Genomic DNA, 23,129 nt, shown 5'->3' on the forward strand with positions numbered 1-23,129 from the left:
ATGCGGTATTTAACTGAAGTACTTGCCATCCTTACAACTTCATCTAAATTAGGTAATTAATTAGTGCACTCTTATCTGTACCGAAGTTAAGTAAGGGTGCCATGAACATAGGTTCTATAAGCATACCACTGCTGGGGCATTGATCATTTTTATGAGGATTAATTGTTTCTTTTCAGATTGAGTACCTCTACCAAAAACTGTTGACAGACTATTCAATAAGTTGTACATTCCTAAAATCGAGAGGAAAACAAATGGTTTTCTGATTTAATTTTCAGACCTTAAAATATAATCTCTCAGAAGGACCTGGAATTCCTGGGAAAAAACATTCATGAGACTTAATTTAAATTCTTTTGGTGAAAGTATACTATTTATAATCTAAAGTAAATGATTATCTATACATACTTTTAACATCAAATGCATGATAGCCCCAAGGTTGAAAGCAGGTGTATTTGCTGTGGGCATGAATAGGGTCATCCTCTTGGGATACCTTCTTTTACTTCATGTGTATGGCCAGCATAGTAGTCACTGCTATTATAGCCTGACTTTGTGGTTTTTTAAGCTCATTCTCTTCCTCAGACAAGATCTCAAATCCATTAAGCGCTGTGCTCCATATTTTAAGTCTTAACTAATCTTTTTTCACATCTATATTCAGTTCACCCACCATCAATTTCGTTCTTGCAAATTTTTAATGAAAATCCTGTTTCTACATATTCTTTGGCTAATGCAATTCTTCTCTGAATATCCCAACCACTATATCTCCTTTTCTTCTAATATACTGCACAAATACATAATCTCCTCCATCTCTTTTAGCTCATTCCCACGTACTACTTTAATGGCCAACTTAGCTTTCCTATTTCTAGAGAATCTTATTACTCTTGTTTTATGGTAGTTAATCATCATCCCATACCTCTTGACTGTTCCTGTACAACACTCAATAATAAGTGATATCCCTTGGCTGTCCGACTTACTACTGCTTCCATGTCTAAAAACCTGACTTAAATTTTCTTTCTACCCACTTTTATTTCCAGCTCCAGACCTTCCCATTCTACCCTTAAGATTTCCTCAGTGCACATGCATATACTAGAGATAATGGGCTGCTGTCTTGTTCCCCTAACTTTCACAACCCATTTTGATTCTCCCCTCGCTAACCTAAACCATCTGATTTAAGTACGAGTATTGAATAGGTTGCCTATTCCTCCAGCCTACTCCATTTTCCACATTACCTCCATTAACTTTTATAGCTCTACTTGGTCTTCTCAATACCATGAAACATACAAAGACATCCCAATTATATTTGATATTACTTTCTCATCACTGCAATTGCATCTTGAGTTCCCCTCCTCAAATTAAAAACCCAAAATGATCTTTGCCTAGGTAGTCATTTAAACTATTTTGTAACATTCTATTGACAATTCTTTATGTTTCTGCATGAATTTGAACTTGTTGTCCTATAATCCTCGCATACAAGCTGCTTGAATTGTCAGGATTGAGTTAATAATTGACACAAGGAAATCTCTTGGTCATAATCTACCCTTCCATTTTCCCCAAACTCAGTAATTCTGGGAAATTTATCCGCCCAGTCTTTCTCAACTTCATCTCCCTTACCACCTTTTCTCTATCATTTTCTAGCATTCATGGGCTCAGGCCAACATTTTTATTGCATCCTTGTCATACATGCATCTCTATGCCAAAACCGAATGTCCTAATATATTTACAATAAGACCCTTCCGTTCATTCTTTCTACCATTCTAGGATATCTCCTGGTTTCTGTATTAACAGCTTCCCTGGCATCTCTCATAGTAGGTATAGTTTTTCCTGTGGTACCACCTGACTGCTCCACATCCTGACACTGATCTTACCTTCACATTTCCTTGCTTTGAGAGATAGCCAAGGCCAATACTTGATGGAAATCAACGGGTAAAGCACAAAGGAAGAATCAAAAAGACTTTCCACCGCAAATGAGGATACTTTTGTATATTATTATTTCTGATTACACTTATATTGAGGAAACTTTCCTGTGGAAATGCTAAGTCTTTTTGATTCTTCCTTTATGCTTTACATTTCCTTGGTCCTATCAGTTCCTCACTCAGTCCTGTAGTTGTCAAATGGTATTCCCTTTGTTTCCATCTGTTTATCACGGCAAAGATAAACGAGGTCTTTCTGTTGCCTTCATCAGGAGCACTTTTAATGAGGCACTCTCAATGAAATGGCCTGCCCACCGGGGTCAGATACCTTTTGCAGCTCCTCCCCCGAGAACTACCACTGCACTGCTTTCCTTTCATCTGCCTCCAACCTACCTGGCATACGTGAGAGTACCAGGAGCACTTATCATTGCACCTGCCAGTGCAGACCTATGGGTAAATGCTATGTGTAAGCCCTTCCACCATGTCAAGATCATAGCCCACAGGATAGGTTAGCACTGATGATAATGCATAAATGTCCATAATGGTAGCATAATTATAAATATTTTTGCAAGAAAATTGGAGGAAAAATATTAGTCTTGTTTTTCAATTTTGCATTGCATGGAGCTGGGATGTGTATCAATGATAAGTATGTGTCCATCGAAAGCCTATAAATAGTAGACTACCATATATTTTATTGCTTTGTGATCCATTTTATGGTATGCTTATATGAAAAGCAGATTTTAATTAAATATGTATTATTACAAAATGCCAACTTAGTTGAAGCTAGCGAGTTATTTACATTAAACTGGCACTATTGTGTAAATGCTACAGGCACCAGTGTTAACATGACACCAATACCAAAGGCAAACCCACAATCTCTGACTACAGGCAAGAGGTTCACCAGATTAATGCTAGACAGGTACATGTTACTAATAAACCAACCTGATGATGATGCACAGCATCGAAACCATGGTCGTAGGACATTTAAAGTGTAAAGTTTCTGTATTTTTTATCCTCATCATGAAGGAATTCCATAAAGTTAACCCTGAAACTGTTTACTTGAATAAACCAAATTGAAGATGCAATGATTATCTTCATGCCGAGTGCTATTATTATAATATGAGAGTCCATGATTCCATTCAAATGAAACTACACAAGAGAACGATCCAGGTTAAATAACTAAAATTCTTATAAAAACATACAAACACAGCCAGATTACATCATCTATATACTTATGCAGGTGTGCTTCTCAAATTAATTTGTGATTTTCAAAGACTTAATAAGCTTTTGATAAGTAATACTTTTCCTGGTCAACCAGGCCTTCAGCCTTCATTATATGCACCTCTCTTTCTCTTCACCATCCTTATAATTTCAAATGACCAAAATAAATAAATGATGCATGATATTTATTTTCAGGGATTTTGTTCATGCAGTGCTTGAACCTGTTCTTTCACATGAGGAATATTAAAGGGATTTATGTTTTTACTCCAGTGAACAATATTGGGAGGGAAATAGTTTGTAACCACCATTACATCAGTGCACATTGCTGATACATATTGAATGATAAGGAGCGCATAATGCACAATGAAGCTAATGGAATTTTTTTCAGTATTCACACACTAACGTAGAATTAGTCAATCAGCATACAGTAAGCACCTCACACAACACTTTTACCATCTTGCAAGTTAACTTATCACCCTGCAATGCATACTAATAAATAGCAAAACCTAATGCAGAATGGAATCGATGAAAGCAAAGTTATTATCTTTATGTTGAAGTAACTGAAAATTCTTTTATGAATTATGTGTCCTTACATCTATGACTGACCAAGAGCGTGCCTCGACAGTGATATTTCTCATCTATTACTTCATGTATCAAATCTGACATGCCTTATTTCATATCCATACACCATCCACCTAGTATTTTTGTAATATGATCTTTAGGCAAATGAAATGTTTTATTATTACTATTTTTCTATCTTATATTCCTTGCAATCAGTAATTTTGAACTGGGGCTTGAAAAATGAGGATTTTACATGTGATTCACCCACACAAACTTCCAATCTAGCATCAAAATCACTTTCCATAAATTAAACATATTCAAACCAAAAGCATTCCATTTCTACAGTGTGTACTGTAAGGTTATAGTTAGCCAAACTTCCAGATATTTGTAAACATTACTCTTAAAATTAAGTAATCAATCTTCCACAACAAATAATAATATATTCGTATTGGAACAATCCATTTCCAAAAACTAGGAACAATTCGGTAATTACTATCACAGGGCAATTTCTTAGGAAAGAATACTGAAAAATTGAAGATAAAAAATTTTAGCATTTCAATTTTCACCCTAACTTGTGAATTATGATTAACCAAAATACAGAAAACTTGCCTATGACATAAGAGAAATAAATGATCTAAACATGGAGACATCAATAATTCCCATGACAGTTCCGGATTAGGAGCCCAGCAATATTTTTTTAGAAATCCCTGGATATTTCATTAAAAATTGGACCAATTCTCAGCTTTGCAGCTTGAACTAAATAGCACTACTGGATGCCCTGAAAAAACATGCCCAGCTTTGGGCCGCTTCCTCTTCCTCCTCAGTGACTAATTGAACAGGTACAACATTTTAATTTTGTTCAATGTTGGGACAACACCTCATACCACAAACTGTGATTAGCAATTTATCTTTTTTCAAAAGAAAATAAAATTATATTGGATTCAAATTTATAACAACCATTGCACATTGCATCACAGCTAAACGATTAGAAAAATAAAGTCTGCTCTTAGTACCAATGTGACATTATTTCCATAATTCTAACAATTTGATCTAGACAAGGCTGCCATAACCATATTTTACTCAATTGCAGTACTTTTACGAAGAACTCAATGAATATTTCAAAGACAGCAATGAAGACCTCAACTGACCCAATATTTTCAAAAATGGCACGAAAAACTAAAAGAGACGTCAAATCTCACTTATTCTGATTCTCTCTCCACACTTAACTTGGGGAAGTTCCTTCGCACTCAAACTATTTCCCTTGCAAAATTCCATAATATTAAATATAATTTGTTTAAGTTTTACTATGCAAGTACTAAATAATTATATTGATTCCAAACCATACCAAATGAGAAATTGACTGGAACCTGATGGTGTGATTGACAGTGATTTGTGGGCAGATAAAAAAACTTTGATATTCCACATTTAGAAATTTTATTACATGTGGAATAGCAAGGTTTTTTTCTCTAACCTCCTCATGAAGGAATTCTACCTTGTTAAGCCTGAAACTGCTATGACTTGTTATTCCTTATCATAGAGAACTAACAAAAATTTAATATATGCACACAGCATACAATCCTTATAGAATACAGAACCCTCACCCTGAATATTTACCCTTTTTAATTTATTCCAGACCCTTTCAACACAGGCATTTAAAAATGCAATAGTAATGGGTAACCTTGATGGAAATATCCAACCCCACTATTTAAAATACATTTCAATGCATTAAATATTTTCAGCCTCCTTTCACAATGCCAGGACCACTCCCAAGCTTCCTATTTCAGACTTCTCAGTACAACCTTCTTATGCCTAAGAACAGCAATACATTCTCCATATAAAGAGAGCACGGCGGTTATCTCGGCACAAATTTCAATTTGAATTACCTGCCATATCTTAGTTTTACCGGAGGTCGCCATTGGCATTCTTGAAAGCAATAGGCACCTAGTAAACAGTCATGACCTCAAAATTGCTGAGATACAAGTGCGGAGGCACAATCGAAGAGCCCCTATTATCAAAATTGTTCATGCTGGGTGTTCACCCAGTGATATAGTTCAATTCTTCAAGTCCCCAGATCAACTAATTACAATAATACGGCCAAGTACAGGTATAATGGTTTGGAGAAGTCTGGGGAAAGTTTCACAAACCCAGCAATTAAAGCTCATTCAAGGGAATACTCAAGTGCTGATTTCAGAGGAATTCTGCAAATTTTGAAGAATATCGTGAAACTGTGGATGGTAACTGTGGCCTCGGGGAGACAACAGGATGGTGCACCCACTCATAAGAGTCATTTAGTCCAGAATTAGCTCTCAGATAACAATGACATGTTCTGGTCCAAGGAGTCCTGGCCCCCAAATAGCCTGGACTTGAACCCCCTCGACTATTATGTTTGCAGCGTAGTCAAAAGAGTTACCAATACGACGAGATCTTATTGTGGCATCTTTACCCAACGCTACCGTAGCAGCATTCACGCATATGGACAGCGCTGTTTTAAAGAGTGCGTGCAATTGATTCAGGACAAGATTGGAGCTGAAGGGGGTTATACATACCACTACTATATATACAGTGACAGATATTACTACTTTTATGTAAATGGATTTCCATTAGTATTTTTTAAAATTACATTTGCTTTTAAACAAGTTTCATTTGCCTGGAGTTAACTGCTGTACCCTGTACTCTCAAATGAATGTTCAGATAAAATCAAAGTATATGTTAAATATCTGCATAAACATTTCAGAATATTTGTCAGTGTGTCATGGATTTACTAGCATAAAAGATCTTTCATAGCATATAAGATAAGATAGCATTTATTGGGGAGAGGTTTCCAATTGTCCAGACAAAAACACAATTATTGGTGGAAAATTTTTATTTATCCTTTAAACAGGAGAACAAAGCTTAAATGCTTGATGGGTATAACATCTGAAATTGAAAGTTAAAAACAAATTATGAGACAAGATTAAATGAAAGAAAATAGTAATAATTTAAACATCCAATCCTAAAATAGTTTACTTACAACTCTAATTTGATGTCCCATTGCCTTAGCTGGGAGATTGGTTCGAAACTTTGCTCTGACACCACCACTGCATCCATGTGGTCGAGTTACTTTTCCCCAAATAGCACGAACTTTGCTTTTCCTGTTTCCTCCTGGGACCCTGGTCTTGCTTTTAGCCTAAAAGAATCCAAAATCACACGTGAAATGGAATAAGCAAAAATAAAAGGGTATTAATGAATATATTTACCCTAAAGACTAGGTTCTCAAACCAGATAAGTATTTTAAAAATCAAGCAAAAAATGTACTAGCCATATGGGGGAGTTATTTTTTCAACTATCAGATAAGGCAAATAAATAACTTAACCACATGCAGAACAAATCTATACTCTAAGCACAGCACCACTGATTAATAAACTGTATGAATTGCCATTTGGAACAGACAAACATTACTCCTGAAGGATCAGGGTACTTCTTGGACAGATTGGTAACCCATAATGTGGAGCTCTTACATTTCTAATTTTTTCCTCTACTAATATTTATATTTAATACCTACAAATACAAAGTTCAATTTTATCTGGGCAATTGAAAAGGAAATAGCTGAGACTGTAAGTTGATTGGAACAAGGTGTTTGATTGAGGTACACATGGGTCACTGTTTCCCACACACACGCAAACCTTGTTTCTCATATTCTCCTTACTTGCCACTTTGTTATTACCTACCCCCCTTAAACTAACCTAAAACAGTCTCTGCAATTTCATTTTCCAATCCTCTAATTTTGTCAACAATTTTTTTTCCAAATTGAAAATTTAAGCAATATTAATACTCATTTATCTAGGGATACTTCTTTATCACCCCATGCATTTTTGGTAATATTTTCTTCAGTATTTTTTTGTTTCACTGCTAACCAATGATATCAAATTTGAATCTTTTCAAGTTAAATTGTCTAATGACTCAGTAACAATTACTCAATTCAGTTGTGAATATAAGGATATATTAATGATGTTATGGATACATACATTATAAATGGATCTTGGTCTCCAAATTAAACAGATCGGCAGAACTTTAGGACTAATTCAAAAGGTGAGGTTAAACACAACCAAGAAACATGTGATACAAGACAGAAGAATTGTGAGCTATCCACTTCAATAAATGTGGAACTGTAATGTGCACTAGTATTGCAAAATATTTCCTGATATACTGTAAACCTAACATACAAGAGGTATAAGATTCATTGATTTGACTCCAATATTCATACTTCATGAGTGCCATAGGGAATTATAATAGAGCCTCTACTCTCTTTGATATTAAAAAATGATCTCAGTTCCGATGTATAAGAAACTATACAATATTTGCTGATGAAAGTTAATTAAAAGAAATATGGATCCTGGCAGATTTTGAGCTACTCTAGTATAATTTAGATCAGATAAATATAATAAAAATAATATTAGCAGAATTTTACTTTTCAGTGACAAAAAGATAAATTTTTAGGAGATCTGTATCTGAGACACCCACCAACAAGTGAGACACCTTTGTTCCATCAGACATGCACTCAAGATTGCCGTTCATGAGTTCAGATGCAAAAAATTCAACACAACGTTATGACTGCACAAGAATCATATTCCCTTTTTCTCCAACATTTTTCTAAACACAATATATATTTTAAGTCCACAAACAAAACGAGTACAGAAGGTTATTCATGATGATCATTAGAAAATGGCTATTTTACCAACAAGAGAGACCCTCATTGAATGCAATGCGATCTGATTTTCACTTTCACCAACTCCACCTCCCTCTTCAATAAATTTCCGATTAGGATATTCATAAAATCTTTTTCAATTGTTGAGATAAATCCATACAAGCATGTTCTCTCTAGTAATGCCCTTGTTTTAAGTTTCCTCTGCCTATGGTATACCATGTTAAAGTTGTAACCAGTTACAGGATATGAGAATCATATTCCACAATTTCGAGACAAAAATTTCATATCATTCCATTATCAGGATAAACAACCACAATATGGTTTTGAGTGATTGATAAATCAAAGCTCACATAACAGTGAGGCCACACACATATCCCAAAGTACTTTGTTTTCAGTTTTGCACAAAAAGTGTGAAAATAATCTCAAGAAAATGGGTGCTGTGCCCCCAGTGCAAAATCAACCGAATTGTGTGGTCTGATTAGAGCCTGATTTGCAATTTTGTGTTGCAATCCTGGTGAGTTTATCCATTGATACATAATAGGAGGAAACATGGGTAGACTACAGAGACAAAGGAAATCATAACCGTGGGTTTCTGAAAGTGATTAAAAGAAACCCATGGCCAAGTGATGGCCTTGGTTTTAAGAATGAACACTTGAACATTTACATGAATTAATAGCAAAAAGGACAAATGTAAATAGAGAGTATTATAAGTACAACTTAAGTTTGAACAATTACTGAAAATAAAAGAGATTCCACTATCGTGCTAAATCACAAATAGGGGTAATATAATATCAACTTTATTAAGTTAATATATTTATGATCATGTCCCAAAAGTTGAAAAAATGGTTTATCTAGCTCTCCACACCTACATGATGACAATATATTAGATGATAATTCATAATCAAAAATAATTTTCTCTTACAATACCACGAGGGGTTAGGTGGTAGAAGAGAATCTATAGTCTCAATCTCATCCCGAAATAAAGAAAACTAACAATCAATTAATGTGCAGTAAGTAAAACCAGCAAATTAAGTGTTAATTGCAAAGTAGCCAGAAACTGAAGACGTGGGACTATCATAGTTTTTCAATACTTAATGAATGTGGTTGGCATAAATGCACTAAATTTTCCGGTGGCCATTGAAAATTCACCCACAATTGTTTCCAGAAAGCTCTTTCAATCAGAAATGTTGGTACTTATAACAAATGTCAATTGTGTACCATTATAATTCTATTAATATGGTATCATTACACGTTTTTATAAAAGAAACTAAGCTTGTTTTCATTTGCCAGACAACCAGTTTGATTAATTCTGAAACTATTTAATGAATCTGTACCAATTTTTTCAAAGGTGTCAGTCGGTAACTTTGGGATGAGCTCTGTTCAGCTGTTTCATTATTTTACGTCAACATAACCTCAAAATTTTCATTTCACTCGAATATTGCACCTTAGAAGACGTCAGTCATTAAATTTTTAGTCGCAAAAGCTGTAAAACCAAGTGAAATGCCTAGTAATACCAAGTAAATACAATTCAGGAATGTTGTAAGAACCGTGTGAATGTTTATGTACGGATTGATGAGTTTAAAAGTGACCGAGCATAAGTGCGGGTAATGAACCCCAAGAGGACATCCAGTCGAAGTTTCTGGTACCTCGTTGGAACCGAGGACCGATGGACTTATTCGTGATAACAGAAGAATTACTGTTGACATTATAGCCAAGGGGTTGCAATTAAGTGTTGCAACTTCACAATATAATTCATTGCCATTTCAAGCACAGGAAAACGTGGGCGAGAAGGGTTCCCTGGCAGCTTACTGATGCTTGAGACTTAAAATTAGTCAAGACTTAATGCAACGAGGTTAGATGGAAGGAGCCGCTTTTTTTAAAAGAACAGTGATTTGCGACGAGGTCCGAGTCCATCGCTAGGATCCGGAGACCGAAAGACAGAGCTGGGTGAAAAAACACCAGCTCTCTCGGTGCAACCTTCTAGTGGACTTGCCATGGTGAACTGAAGATATTGAGGCCATGTTGACAATTAATAATGGGACAGTTGATCGGAGCTCATCCCAAGGTTGCCGATTGATACTACTGAAACCAGCAAATATTAATTGAAAGGTTTTTAATTAAGAGCACGTGTCTCTCTAAGTATTGAATGACCCTCGTATACATATATACGATATATATCGTATATATACGATAGCCAGTAGGTTTATCAATCCTTCTGTTGATCGCCAAACATACACTCTCACACCCATGAACTAAAAAGTACTTTAACAAATCAGCGAAAGAGGGAACCTTTGTACTTAGTGAAACAGTGGGAGCTATTAAGACACCAAATTATATTGGCAACTTGGACCACTGGAAAAATTTACGATAGATACTGTAGCTTAACGATTCCAGGACTAGTTCCAAGCTTAAAAGACACGAAACAATTACACGATATTAAAATCGTCTGCAAAACAATACATTAAAAATGGCGATTAATATAAACAACAGAAGCTACATGACATAAGAGCTACTAATGGCACAATTAGGACTGCCAAATCGTCTAACTACAATGTGGGGTATACTGTGATGAAAACTATCACGGATCTATTACATTAAAATTTTTCTCGAACTAATGAGGTAAAACTTGATAGAAAAGGCTCTAGTTTAATAAGTATGCTCACCTTATAGACATAGACGCACCGCTTACCGACGTAGAACCAGCTTTCTGCTTTCGAGTTGCAACCATCGACCTTTAACAATGCAGTGTTTTCGTGTTGATTCCTGAGTCCACGTTTATAGCCAGTAAAAACAGCTTTTGCATATAACCGTCCATGACGTTTGCGGGGCCTCCTTTTAAGAACTGGAGTGGTTGGTTTTTCTATACTTTCCTTCTTCTCTTCAGTGGGCTTCTTTTTGTCACCACCTTTGGTTTTAGTAGGCTTTTTCTCCGTGTCCGCCATTGTCAAATTCTAAAATTAAACAAGCAAAACGCTAGGACCGAGATAAAATTATAAAATCACCATCACAAACAATTCGGGTGGAAATATTTATTGAAGACATATGAGAGCTTGCGGAAGGCATCGAATGCTAACACATTTCAATCTATCGTCATCCATGATTAAATGGCGACGATTGGACACAAAATTTCAAAATTATATGGAAAATCTTTCTTAGTTAACATTACAAATAATAAAGAGTAGTTAGAAACATGACAAAATAATAACCCTAAAAATTCAGCATCACATGCTGACTTACCGGAAACAAGTCAACAACGTTGAAGACGGCCCGGAAGTTCACCACAAGACAGTTGAGTGCCGGAAAAAAAATGAACGTGCTAAACAAATTCTAATCGCTTATTCGAGTAAAATTCGTTGTTAACCGCCAGTATGAAATCGTTGATTTCTTGAAATGTCATGTCAGAGTTTATAAGAAAGAGCGCTTTCCGAAATACTTCACTTTTACATTTTAAAATATATTCTTTCACAAATAGTGTTCATTTCAAATGTCATTTCCCGCGAGACGAGACCTACATGACGAATTAAAATATTCTTAAGTTTGAAGTGATTGGATCTCGAACTAAATTACTGGAATCGCAAGGATGAGTCAAACACAAAAGCAGCTGGTTAATTTCTTTGGGGTGGAACTGACACCCCAAGAGATGATATTTGTGATTCCAGTTCTGGATGAAATAGCTAATCGGTTAAGCATAATAAGACATAACATTACCGGATGTGTGAAAGTTCCTAGCCTGAAATATATGCCTTTACGTACAAGGTGGTAACCTTAAATCCCCATACTCTGCTTAATGTATTCAATTATGGTGTTTTCACGGGATATCTTTTGGCTTAATATATTTTGAACCTCTGTTTTAGGTTAGGTATTGATGAGAGAAAGCGAATCTTCAACAAGACCTCTGAAATGAACGAACATCGGGCAGGAGATGTCAGCGCAGAATGGTGAACTACATTATTTAAATATATATGCTAATTGAATTCATTTGGGCTGTCATAAATCATTTGTCTTGAATACAGCGCTTTTTTAGAAACCGTTCTACTACGAGTCAAGGAGGAACTAATTAATTCTTGCAGTTTTGCATCTTTAATTGAAGTTAATATTTTTGAAGTTCAAGTACATAAAGATCTGAACGATTTAATCATGGAATTCTCAAGGCATAAAAATGACGTAAACCTTTTAAGGACAGCAATTACTCAGGCTCTTCTGCAGAAAAGTACAGGATCTCAGGAAAAGCTGGAGGCAGTTCTGCACATTAAGGTACACATATTATTAGCGTATTTCTGGTTAATATACACAAATTAAATCAATAAAAATCAGTTAAGTCCCATAAAACTCTTCTCCATAGCCAAATCATATCTCTAAATGAAATAAAGTATTTTACTGAGGGGAATTGTGCAGCTTGTCGATTGAAAATACAACTAATGGACTTTGGCAAGATTGTTTCAGGCCATTTTACTATTTCTATAAGAGTTTTGGATTACATGAAATAATACACATGTGATTTTACTTAAAAGTAAAATTACCAATAATTGCCCCTAGTCCTGAAAGAACTGAGCAGATTGAAGTGGAAATTACCAACCCTTAACCCTGATAACATATGTATCACAGATCTTGACTAGAATCATCATGAGAAGATTGAAACAGAGAACAGAAGAGTTCCCCAATGACAATCAGTTTGTAAAAGCAGAAATATAGAGGTAGAAGAGAAGGTATTTTGACACTTACATAAATAATAGAGAAAAACAAGGTAAAGGACCCACATTGAATTTACATATTAGTAAGTAGTGTTCAATTAAAGTGGAATTTAATGACATATTTGTCAATATCAATCAATGAGTGTCCTGTAAGATGGCATTCAATTGGCTTAGAATTCATTTCCTATTCATAATAACCGGGAGTTTGAGTCCTTTCCTACCTAAATCCTTGTGTGCTGTTTTCTTGTGATTCCTGGCATGGAATCCTTTCCCCATAAATCACCAAATAGTACCAAAGTAGTGTCTTAGTTTGCCCAGTTCACAGTTGGAAGCACATAATATTACTCCTATTGGAATTTGTGCCCATTATTGAGCTTTGTATTTAAGTAATTGGCTTGGATACGACTCCTTGTTTTACACCTAGTTCCATTAAGTAGAAATCCAGCATTGTGGGAATTATGCATGAACCACGGTAAAACAGTGTAGGTATGTACTGCCCCAATGACAGCTTAAATTGTGCAATAATTGAGCAATTGAATTGCCACTTTCATATTTCAGAATGCAGTACATGACCAGCTGATGGTGCAGAGACTCTCTGCATCTTTTGTAGCAAAATGGGAGCATACAAGACAGTGTTTAAACAAAAAGTTTTTAGCCTCTAAAGAAGACAATGCCACCCAAAGAAGTGATTTCCTGCAGAAATCACTCACGACCGAGATCCACACTCATGCACAGTATTCTGCTGCCATTGATAAAATGATAATGGTAAGTATAACTTTTCTCTGATTGCCTAAAATATCTACACATGTTTTGACTTGGTTAACAGTAAATTGTAACTTTTTTAGATAAAATTTTACCAACATAATACACACTAAACGATCACTCCTATTAGGCAGACATAGCTAGTTTCCCAACACCTGTGACTCCCAAAAAGGAGCCACGGTGCTTTGCTGTATTACTTTAATGAAAATAAGTATTTCTTTTTCCATGTGTTGTACTTATACTAGAACAATATTACCTCTAGGTCCCGGCTCTTCATGGCAGTGCATGTGAAAGCAAGCAAATTAACCAAGAAGAATCTTTTTTTGTTGTCTCAGGCGTAACTTTGTGGAATTTGCATAACATATTGAAATGTAATGGAATAATTGACTTTGTAATTCCACACACTTTATTTAAAAACACACGACCCAGGTTTCGACGTTGAACTGATGATGACGTTGAACGTCGAAACCTGGGTCGTGTGTTTTTAAATAAAGTGTGTGGAATTACAAAGTCAATTATTTCATTACATTTCAAGAAGAATCTTTGTGAAATGCTAGTAGTTTTTAGGGGAGGCAACCGAGAGCTGAGGTCATTTGTGCCATTAGGGATGGGCAGGAAAGAATGTAGGGTGGAGAGGAACCCGGCATCGGCATTAGCTTACTCTTAACAAAAGCCAACTTGGGGTCCACAGCTTAATGTTCCATCCGACGGGTGGCGTACTCACTCAAAGTGCCCTCCACAAAGCACCTCAAGTAGGGGTCAGGATGCCACTGCAAAATATCTGTCGCCACCAGGATTCAAACCCGGGACCTCTTGGCGGGAAACCATTACATTAGCTACTGTACCATTCCGATTCCCCTTTGTGAATCAGTCTGAAAATTTTTTCCAGTTACTCTCGCTGTAGTCACAGTCTGCTGATGCTATTCAATGATTGTTGAGTAGATTTAATGGCGATTGACTTTTGTATGTGCCTCCTTTTGTCTGAGAATACCAATTTTAGACCATGAATGTTGAGAGCAGGTGGCAAATTTTGCAAAGAAAAAGTAAAAATTCAATATTTTGCCTCAAATTCTTCGCCATCAAGAGAGTTGACAAAATATTTCATTGGATTATGAAAGTAAACACTATTCTGCATGGAAAGATATAAGTTTCATGACTCTAGTATGAGTGTATGGGGTGGATGTATGCATCCTAGACAGATATATTGCATATTTAGAGGGATAATTCAGTTTTAGTAATATTTGATTGCAAGTTGATTTTAGTGCTTTTTGAACGTGTTTTGAGTTATTAAATTGATATATTTTCACCTGTGAATATAATTTAGTGCCCACCAAAAAAGTGCTTCATTTAGAATTCTCATATGAAATTATGGAACTATTATTTTTCCAGAGAATCATCATCTTTGCATGTGAATCCAGGGGAATCATGATTAAGGTGAATCTGGTCTGTCATTGTAATTTCCTCATTCCAATTTATTCAATGAAATATTATGATTTTACAGAAATATATTTCCTATGACTGACACACTCATCATCTACGGGGCTTCTGAGTTCCATCTATGGGATTGTCTTGTCATCTCACAATTGGCCACCTTTTTCCTGATTTCATGCATACTTCTCCGAATAGGTTTACTCAAGTGAAAACCTGAATCCCTATTGAAATATTTGCTATGGAGATGGATCTCAATTGTCTCCTTTACGAGGAAATCCCAATAGCAATGCAAGCAGAGAAGGGCTAATTTGAACCTCACTCTTAATCGAAGGCATGATCTTGGTTGATGCTATGCTCAGTGACTGCTGATTTCTCCAGTTATCCAGTTGCCTTCAATGTTTTTTTAATCTGGTTTCTTGATAGTTCTGGATGAGAAAGTAGGTAATCGAAACATTGATGGAGATGTAGCAGAAGAGTCGAGAGTATTTTATTCAGTAGATACACCTGGAATACACTGGATCTTAATACACCTTTGGTCCATTTTTCCATCTTATTCACATAAACATCCATTTCAAGGCTGAAAATCAATGACAAACATGGCATATTTGTGATTGTCAAGGATAGTTACATATAGCTGGCTTGGTTGCTGTCAAAATAAATCTGTTTAATTTTTCGATTATCAATCTCCACGCATATGATATTATTTAATCTGTCAATAGCGTGGTGCAGTTTTGTAATCACATGAACATGTTTCCAACCATAATATGGTTATACTATGGTGACAGCAAAAATCTTGGGAAAATAATTCTTGCATTAAAAATTGCCCCAGATATTAGGAACGTTAGAAAAGAGATTTGAATATGCAAGTTAAAATTCAGTGTTGCATTAATCAAGATGACCAAGTCAGTAATCATGATCACACAATCAGGAAAGGCATGGTATTAAGATAATGGTAACCATTCATCTTTAGAGAACAGAAAATTTAGGTTTAGAAAGATCAGTTCATAAATTCCATTCAGTTTGCCAATGAATCATTCTTTTGAAGACATTCTGCAAAATAGTAAATAATCCATAGATTTTACATGAATTGAAATATTTGGCAGTATTCTGCTTGTTAAATGTGATTGCAGTTTAGATGATTAATTATCAATAAATAAAAAAAATAGATTGTACCCACATGATAATTTTGTCACAGCAGAGATTTGCCCAAAATACTGGGAATACATGCACCAAAATTTAAAAAAAATGAACAAAAGTCATGCCATTGTATAAACAAAATATTGTCTGACCTAGACAATAAACTGGAATCTCTTGTTTTATTATTTGATTCTCCAAGGCCTTTGATTGTGTCAATCACCATATGTTATTGCTGAAACTTCAAGAATCTGGCATAAGAGGTACTCCATATAATTGGATTAAATCTTATCTAAACAACAGACAACAGAGTGTAAGTGTTACGAAAGATGGAATATCCCATGTATCGCCTGCAAAAACAATATCCTGCGGGGTTCCCCAGGATAATAACAGTTCCCCAGTTTTTAACAATTCCCCAGGATAATAACAGTTCCCCAGTTTTATGCCCACGTAATTTTTAGTATTCTTTTTTGGGGCCCATTACCCTGTGCTCATGTTGTATTTAAAATCCAAAAGAGGATACTAAGAATAATGTGCAATGAACCCCTCAGAGCTCCATGTCGCCCCCTATTCAAAAAACTTTGTATTCTCCCTCTTCCCTGTGTGTACATGCTAAGTGCTATTGTTTATGCTAAACGCCATATCTCATTATATACCACTAACAATAGTATTCACAATCATTATACCAGGACCTGCAGTCATCTACATGTGAACTTCATCAGAACTTGCAAGTCTACTTTTTCCCCCCATAACATGGGACTCTTATTATATAATAACCTTCCTCTGGTTATCAAGAGCATAGAAAAAATGTCAACCTTTAAATTCAAAGTGAGGGAATTTTTCATGCGACACTTATTCTACACTATTGATGAGTTTCTGAATATGTAACAATGTATTGTATTTTATGTTAAGATCTTTGACGTGCCGTATATCTTGGAACATGAATGTACCCAGATCCTCAGGCAAATAAATAAATAAATAAATAAATTAAAAATTCATTGAATTAACACTAATCACTTCAGCCCACCGATTAAACTAACCCATAGCTCTAGACTTGGTTGCAATTGTGTTAAACACTATTACTTGACATAAATAAGGGATTTTTTCTGTTAACTCTTTACTTGTTAATTTATTTTTCTGTTAACTTTTTAATACAATGTGTATATTTCATTAGGAAAAAAATAATGTAAAAAGTTATTCCATCTGATAAAAGGGAATCCTTGACAGAATAATTTGTGAGGATTACATCTTTGTGAGTTTTTAAAGTAAATTCCCATCATTGAACACTTTCAGGATCTTGAAAAGGATATAATGCTGTGGACAAAAAAGCGTGACTTTGATTCAGATGAAAAGGACCAGCAAATTCTGAATCTCAAAATAGATCGCTCAAGAAATCAAAGACATTTGGATGAGTTAAATATGGAGGTAAATGTATGGATTTAACAAGATGATGGCTCCAGCTGAAATTAATGATGTTATTGAATTCTCAGTTTGCTTTTTGTTTTTGTTGGTGATTCTCAGTATCAATTCATTAGGTATAATTGGTTACTATTGACAGTTTATGTCAACATCAGCTTGATGTTTAGTTCTATTATTGCAGGATATATGCTGTCATAAGATTTCAATAAATGGGGAGAGGGAGTATGGTGGAAACATTCAGAATACACAAATATATTAAATTCTCTGCTTACTTGGGAAAAATATACCTAATATTTACTTGTACCTTAGTAGATCAAGGAGCACGTATCCATGCTTTGGTTGACCTAATGTGCCAAATCTTTTTGAGAAAATAGGGTTGATTTTTTTCTGAGTTCATTGAAAATTTTCAGTGCAATCGTATGTCTTCTGTCACAATATTGGAATTGAAGTTGGATATTTATTTTCCCTTCTCTCAGTATTACATACATCACACTTCAATATTTAACCACCCTGATATTATTTAATTAGCGTGTTGTTTTGGTCTATAATGACTAATTAATAAAAAGTGTTAATGCCTATTTAATGTTTTTTTCACCCAGTGTAGTCATTTGGGAATATTCTGATCCCTTAACATTTGCAGGATAAATGATATCCTAAATCTGTCTGTTTAACATGCACAGTTGATCTCTGTAGTCGTATTGTCATGATATCTCCTACCATAGTACAGTGTGGTTAATAATACATATTCATTATCCTACATCTGATTTAAATTAATTTACTTGACATTTCCAATTTTCGGTTACATATGAAACAAAAATTCTGAATTTCCAATTCAGTCTGACTATTAGGTGCCTCATGAAAGTGTCACAGGTATCAGGTGCTACATATCTTTTGCAAAATATCTGAAGATTTATGCCACATATTAGGTGACTCTCCTCTTCAGTTAATATATTTAAGGTTCCTCCAGGAAGAAAATATTTTATCCAAAGTATAAGCGAGTTCAAAAATACATAACTGTTTTGCATATAGAATACATAACCTTAATCTACATCTACTCAATACCCCACAAGCCGCCACAAGGGCTTGTGGTGGGGACACCTCCCGTATTTGAGAAAGAAAAAAAACGCATGCAAAAGCCACAAATTTATACCATCCACAAACAAAACATGGCATACACTCATGCAAGAACACTTACACCCCACACACATGCAAACACTCAAGCCACCAACTAAAATGAACATGCACCTACAAATACACCTAATATCCTTGCAATGTCTAATTTTTTTTCTGATTTGTAAATTCAATATTTTCAATATTTCTAAAGGGACTTTGGTTTCTTGCTATTATGATTTCTGATTGTTCAGGGAAAGAATGAGTATTTGTATCTATCTGTGCTGCAATCTATCTCCCTTATTTTATCTTTATGGTCTGATCTACCTAAGTAGTTTGGGGCCTTATAATTCCTTCAGTGTCATCGTTAAACTCATCTGTTCTGAACATTTCTAAAAGTCTAAGTCTTGCTTGTTCTCTTTGTACTTCAAGTGGCTCTCAGCCTAAATCCCCTGAGAGACTTGCCACACTTGTGTTCTTATCATAACAATTTTTAACGAATCTGGAGGATATTCTCTGGATTTTATCTAATCCTTTTAAAATTAAAATACAATTATGATAAGTAAAATACAATCATGATAAGTAAAATACAATTATGATAAGCTGATCTCTATATATCTTCAAATGTACAGTATGAGTTTTTTAAATGTAATTTCTTTTGTCAGTTTGAAATAAACAAAGATGCATGCAATTGAACCTTAGCTTTCAATGTACCTAAAGATAATTTAACAAACTACTAATTAAGCACCCAAAATAACCTAGAATTTAGAAGGCATATATTTTTACTTGGCGTGAGGGATTTTTTTCATCTTCTGCAGTAAACTTGAATGTATGTTGCTGGTTCAGACGATAAGATACACAGAAATGAATGAATGTGAACCCTGATTTGAGTTTCCTTAATATTCTTACATCAATAGTACATGGCCCGTCAAGCAGAAATTGATGAATTTTTGGCATACAAAAAAGCAAAAATGGAAAAAATCGAACTAGAGATATTGCTCACAAAAATGGCTACTCGGATTCAAGCATGGTGGAGAGGAATTCTCTGTCGGAAAAGACTGAGAGCCAAAAAGAAGAAGGGTGGTAAAGGAAAAGGAAAGAGAAATAAAGGAGCTAAAAAAGTAAAGAAGAAAACATAGCCTATTCATGCAGAATATTCCTCCTCTTTTTAGAAAAACTAATGTCTTCTCTCTTTAATATCTAACTCAAATAAATGTTCTTTAAACCAAGGAATACTTCAAATTTTTATTAAAAAAGCTTATTTATTATAGAAAAATGAGAGATGAAATTTACCTAACAAAACTATGTAGATTAAAAAAACAATTGTGCTTGCAATGTATGATTTTTTTCTGGAATAATTTATTAGTTGATACTTTGATAAATCTCAATGAACTGCAAGAGCATTGATTAAATAGCAACATTTTTTTCAAATGTTGATTAATATTATTTGGCGATGAATGTGAAATATAAAAAATATTAATACAAACGTTCAGATATTAGTATAGAAGTAATGTAATATATCAATAGTTCTTAAATTTAAATTCTTAGCTCAAGTTCTAAATTTATTTGCCTTTCCATTAGTTTCTATTTTCCAATCATAATTCCCGCTTAGAAAACTTGTAACTGGAACTACTAGAATAATTAGATGTTTCATGCTTTTTTTTAAGTAAAGTTTCATGGATTAATTTTCATATTCCAATTTTTAATAGATTAAGACAGTAATCAGAGTGGTGAGAGTTTAACTTTCCAATGCATAGAAGCATCGGCACGACAAGTTGAAAAATCCGCGATTCGAGTCCCGGTCAAGGAAATATTTTTTCACTCGTGATCTGCTCGATTCCGTCTTTCCCACCTCTCCTGTGATGATCTTGTATATTTGTTCCTATCCCTTTTCCTTATATCTATGTCCATGTGAATGAATATTTGTTCGCCATAGGGCGGGTTTTTGTGCTTCGAGCCTATGAAAACTGAATTTTGTAGGAAAAATTGAAAGTTCATTCTTTAATGGAATAATTAGGAAAGAATGAAATTATAAGCGAAGATACCTGCACCCAAAATTTGTTTAAGTTGCGCTCCGTGAAATTATGAGACTTCTCAATAGATGACACTACGTGCTAAATGACGTCACCAGCAATGAGGACCACCCGAAGGCGGAGGTGATTATTCTTATCATGTTTTCCAAGTATTTGTTTTGCCATTATGGGAAGACTATTGAGTCAACGATTTCTAGAGCCTTCGAAAATATTGAAAATTGCAACTGTTTGCAGGAATGAAGGGTGAAGATTTGTATGCAGGTAAATGCTGTGTTTTGGACACCCGATTTGGCATTTTACACATGTTATTATTTTTATAGTCTATTCCTCACACTTCTGAGGCACACAAGCATTATTTCTTGTGGAAGGAATTATTGCGCTTAAGTTTCTGTGAAAAGATATTGTATATTATCTTGAACGTCATAGAATGGCGTACCTCCTTACGTCAAAAGGGGCGGTTCGAATTATCTTTATTTGTTATAGATCACATTATGTACAATCATGGTTTATAGTCACAGTAGTAGGATTCAACCTACACATGTTGACTATATTGTAGTCCTTCGGCGTAATTATTCTTTGAATTCAATGATGAGGCAATTGCCGTGGGTTTTGAATTTTTTTTGTTTTTCTTATCACAAGATTTATTCTTGTTGCAGGCTTCTCGAGTTTTTAACTATTCGAATTTTTTAGCAACTGTATAATTTCTGCATTCACATGAGCGATACAGGAGGAAAAAGTCTAATCTGCTGTTAATTGCGTTAATTCCGTGGTAAGTACATATTTATATTAGTTTAAAACGTTGCATCTCTCGTCAAATATTCGATTAATGAAAGTGGCGTAATTCTTGGTTACTTGCCCTAAGTAACTTCTTTGTCAGAACGTTCCAAATTAAAAGCATTGGAGATCTAGCTTTCTGTCAAAGTTCAGGAGAGTAAGATGAGCAAGATGTACAGTGGTCATCGCCTTGTGTTAATTGATTCTACATGAAAAGGTTCCTTTGGCCTGTAGCATATCATGATCTGATATTTCAACCATGTTCATAGTTAACACTAATTCTGTATTTCATGTGTGTACAGTTAACTTCTAACTTCCAAAGAATGTTTTTATGTACCATTTTAGAAGGTAAACTCTTAATGCATAAATATTTTGACGCTCGTATTTATGTTTTTTTAGTTGTCTAGTGAGGAATATTATGTAACATTGGGAGACATTATGAATGCACATATTTTTTGTAATAAAGCATTGGTAAGTGTCCAGTTCCATTTAAACGTATGTTTGTGTACACTAGGGCTATGTGGCTTACTCTTAGTAAGACATTGAACCTCTTCAAGGTAAATCCGAGAAAGTTATTTTAATACTCCTGTGATTCCTTTGTTGAAATGGCCTCCTTTGCTCAATGGATGACAGAAGAAAATGGAAGGCAACCTACTTCCTGGCCTTTGTCTAAGATACATTTTTTAATTTCAAAGGGAGTGTTAACGTGGCATAATTTTAAGTGTGTATTATTTGTCTGAATATCATGGATATTTTAGTTATTATGGTTGTCTTTTGCATTGGAATTTTAGATCTGTGGAGTGGTAGTTAGGAATTTACAATTCATAACATGTTATTTCTTTTCATAGTCTATTAATGCTTGGTAGCATAATCACAAAAAGGGCGTAAATCTGATAGTGTACAGTGAGTGTCAAAGCATTAGCATATTAAATTATGAAAAGTGTAAGTGGAGGCCAGATTATGATTAGGAGTACGGGGCAAATGAGGTGATTCTGTTACCTAAATGCTTTGTTGCTGTCAAGTGTCATAGATAAGTATAAAAAACTGGATAAAATATATCTTCAGAGATATTTCATGTCAGTGATGAACCAATGGGAAAAATATTAGTGAACAGAAAGTCATGGACTTCATTACAAGCTTATATTTGCCATTAATTATTACATTTTTTCACCTTTTTTTTGTGCTTAAATTTTTTCTGGTTGATTATCAGTAGTTGAAACAACTTGTTGTCTTCCTTTAAGACTCAGGTGCTGACGCATTGGTGGATTTTTTGGAGGAGTTTACGGGGAAGTGGCGTGGACACGTCAGCCAGTGGGGCGGCCAACCGTGGCCATGTCTGATGATGAAGACAAGCCCCCAGCACCCCCCGTGCGGCTCACCAGCAATCGGTGAGTAGTTCCTGGGA

The 23,129-nt window shown here is 34.9% G+C and overlaps 2 protein-coding genes across 2 annotated transcripts in view; one reads left to right on the forward strand and one right to left on the reverse strand.

Annotated features, from left to right (window-relative positions):
• Positions 1–6,531: 6,531 nt before the first annotated feature.
• On the reverse strand, positions 6,532–11,658 carry RpL35A (ribosomal protein L35A). Its single transcript, XM_071583919.1, has 4 exons — positions 11,608–11,658; positions 11,034–11,321; positions 6,697–6,852; positions 6,532–6,602 (listed from the first exon to the last, which is right to left on the reverse strand). The coding sequence occupies exons 2-4, from the start codon at positions 11,310–11,312 to the stop codon at positions 6,579–6,581; spliced, it is 459 nt and encodes a 152-aa protein (XP_071440020.1). The 5' UTR covers positions 11,313–11,321; positions 11,608–11,658; the 3' UTR covers positions 6,532–6,578.
• A 9,385-nt stretch (positions 11,659–21,043) lies between these two features.
• The window catches only part of Pak (serine/threonine-protein kinase PAK 3-like protein), a 59,916-nt gene continuing 57,830 nt past the window's right edge, over positions 21,044–23,129 (forward strand). Inside the window, exons 1-3 of the mRNA XM_071583809.1 lie at positions 21,044–21,211; positions 21,607–21,719; positions 22,966–23,112. Coding sequence (XP_071439910.1) covers positions 23,057–23,112 — 56 coding nt within the window. The 5' untranslated portion in view covers positions 21,044–21,211; positions 21,607–21,719; positions 22,966–23,056. The remainder of the gene's footprint in view (positions 21,212–21,606; positions 21,720–22,965; positions 23,113–23,129) is intronic.

The sequence above is a fragment of the Hetaerina americana genome, unplaced genomic scaffold (genome assembly GCF_022747635.1).
Source record: "Hetaerina americana unplaced genomic scaffold, ioHetAmer1.1.p SCAF_15, whole genome shotgun sequence".
NCBI lineage: Eukaryota > Metazoa > Arthropoda > Insecta > Odonata > Calopterygidae > Hetaerina > Hetaerina americana.

Excerpts from the sequence above, each read along its gene's own strand:
- RpL35A (XM_071583919.1), bottom strand. The coding sequence starts at position 11,312 with ATGGCGGACACGGAGAAAAAGCCTACTAAAACCAAAGGTGGTGACAAA. Across the intron at positions 6,853-11,033 it reads GGTGCGTCTATGTCTATAAG|GCTAAAAGCAAGACCAGGGT; the intron begins GTGAGCATACTT and ends GGATTCTTTTAG. Across the intron at positions 6,603-6,696 it reads TGGGACATCAAATTAGAGTT|ATGTTATACCCATCAAGCAT; the intron begins GTAAGTAAACTA and ends TTTCAATTTCAG.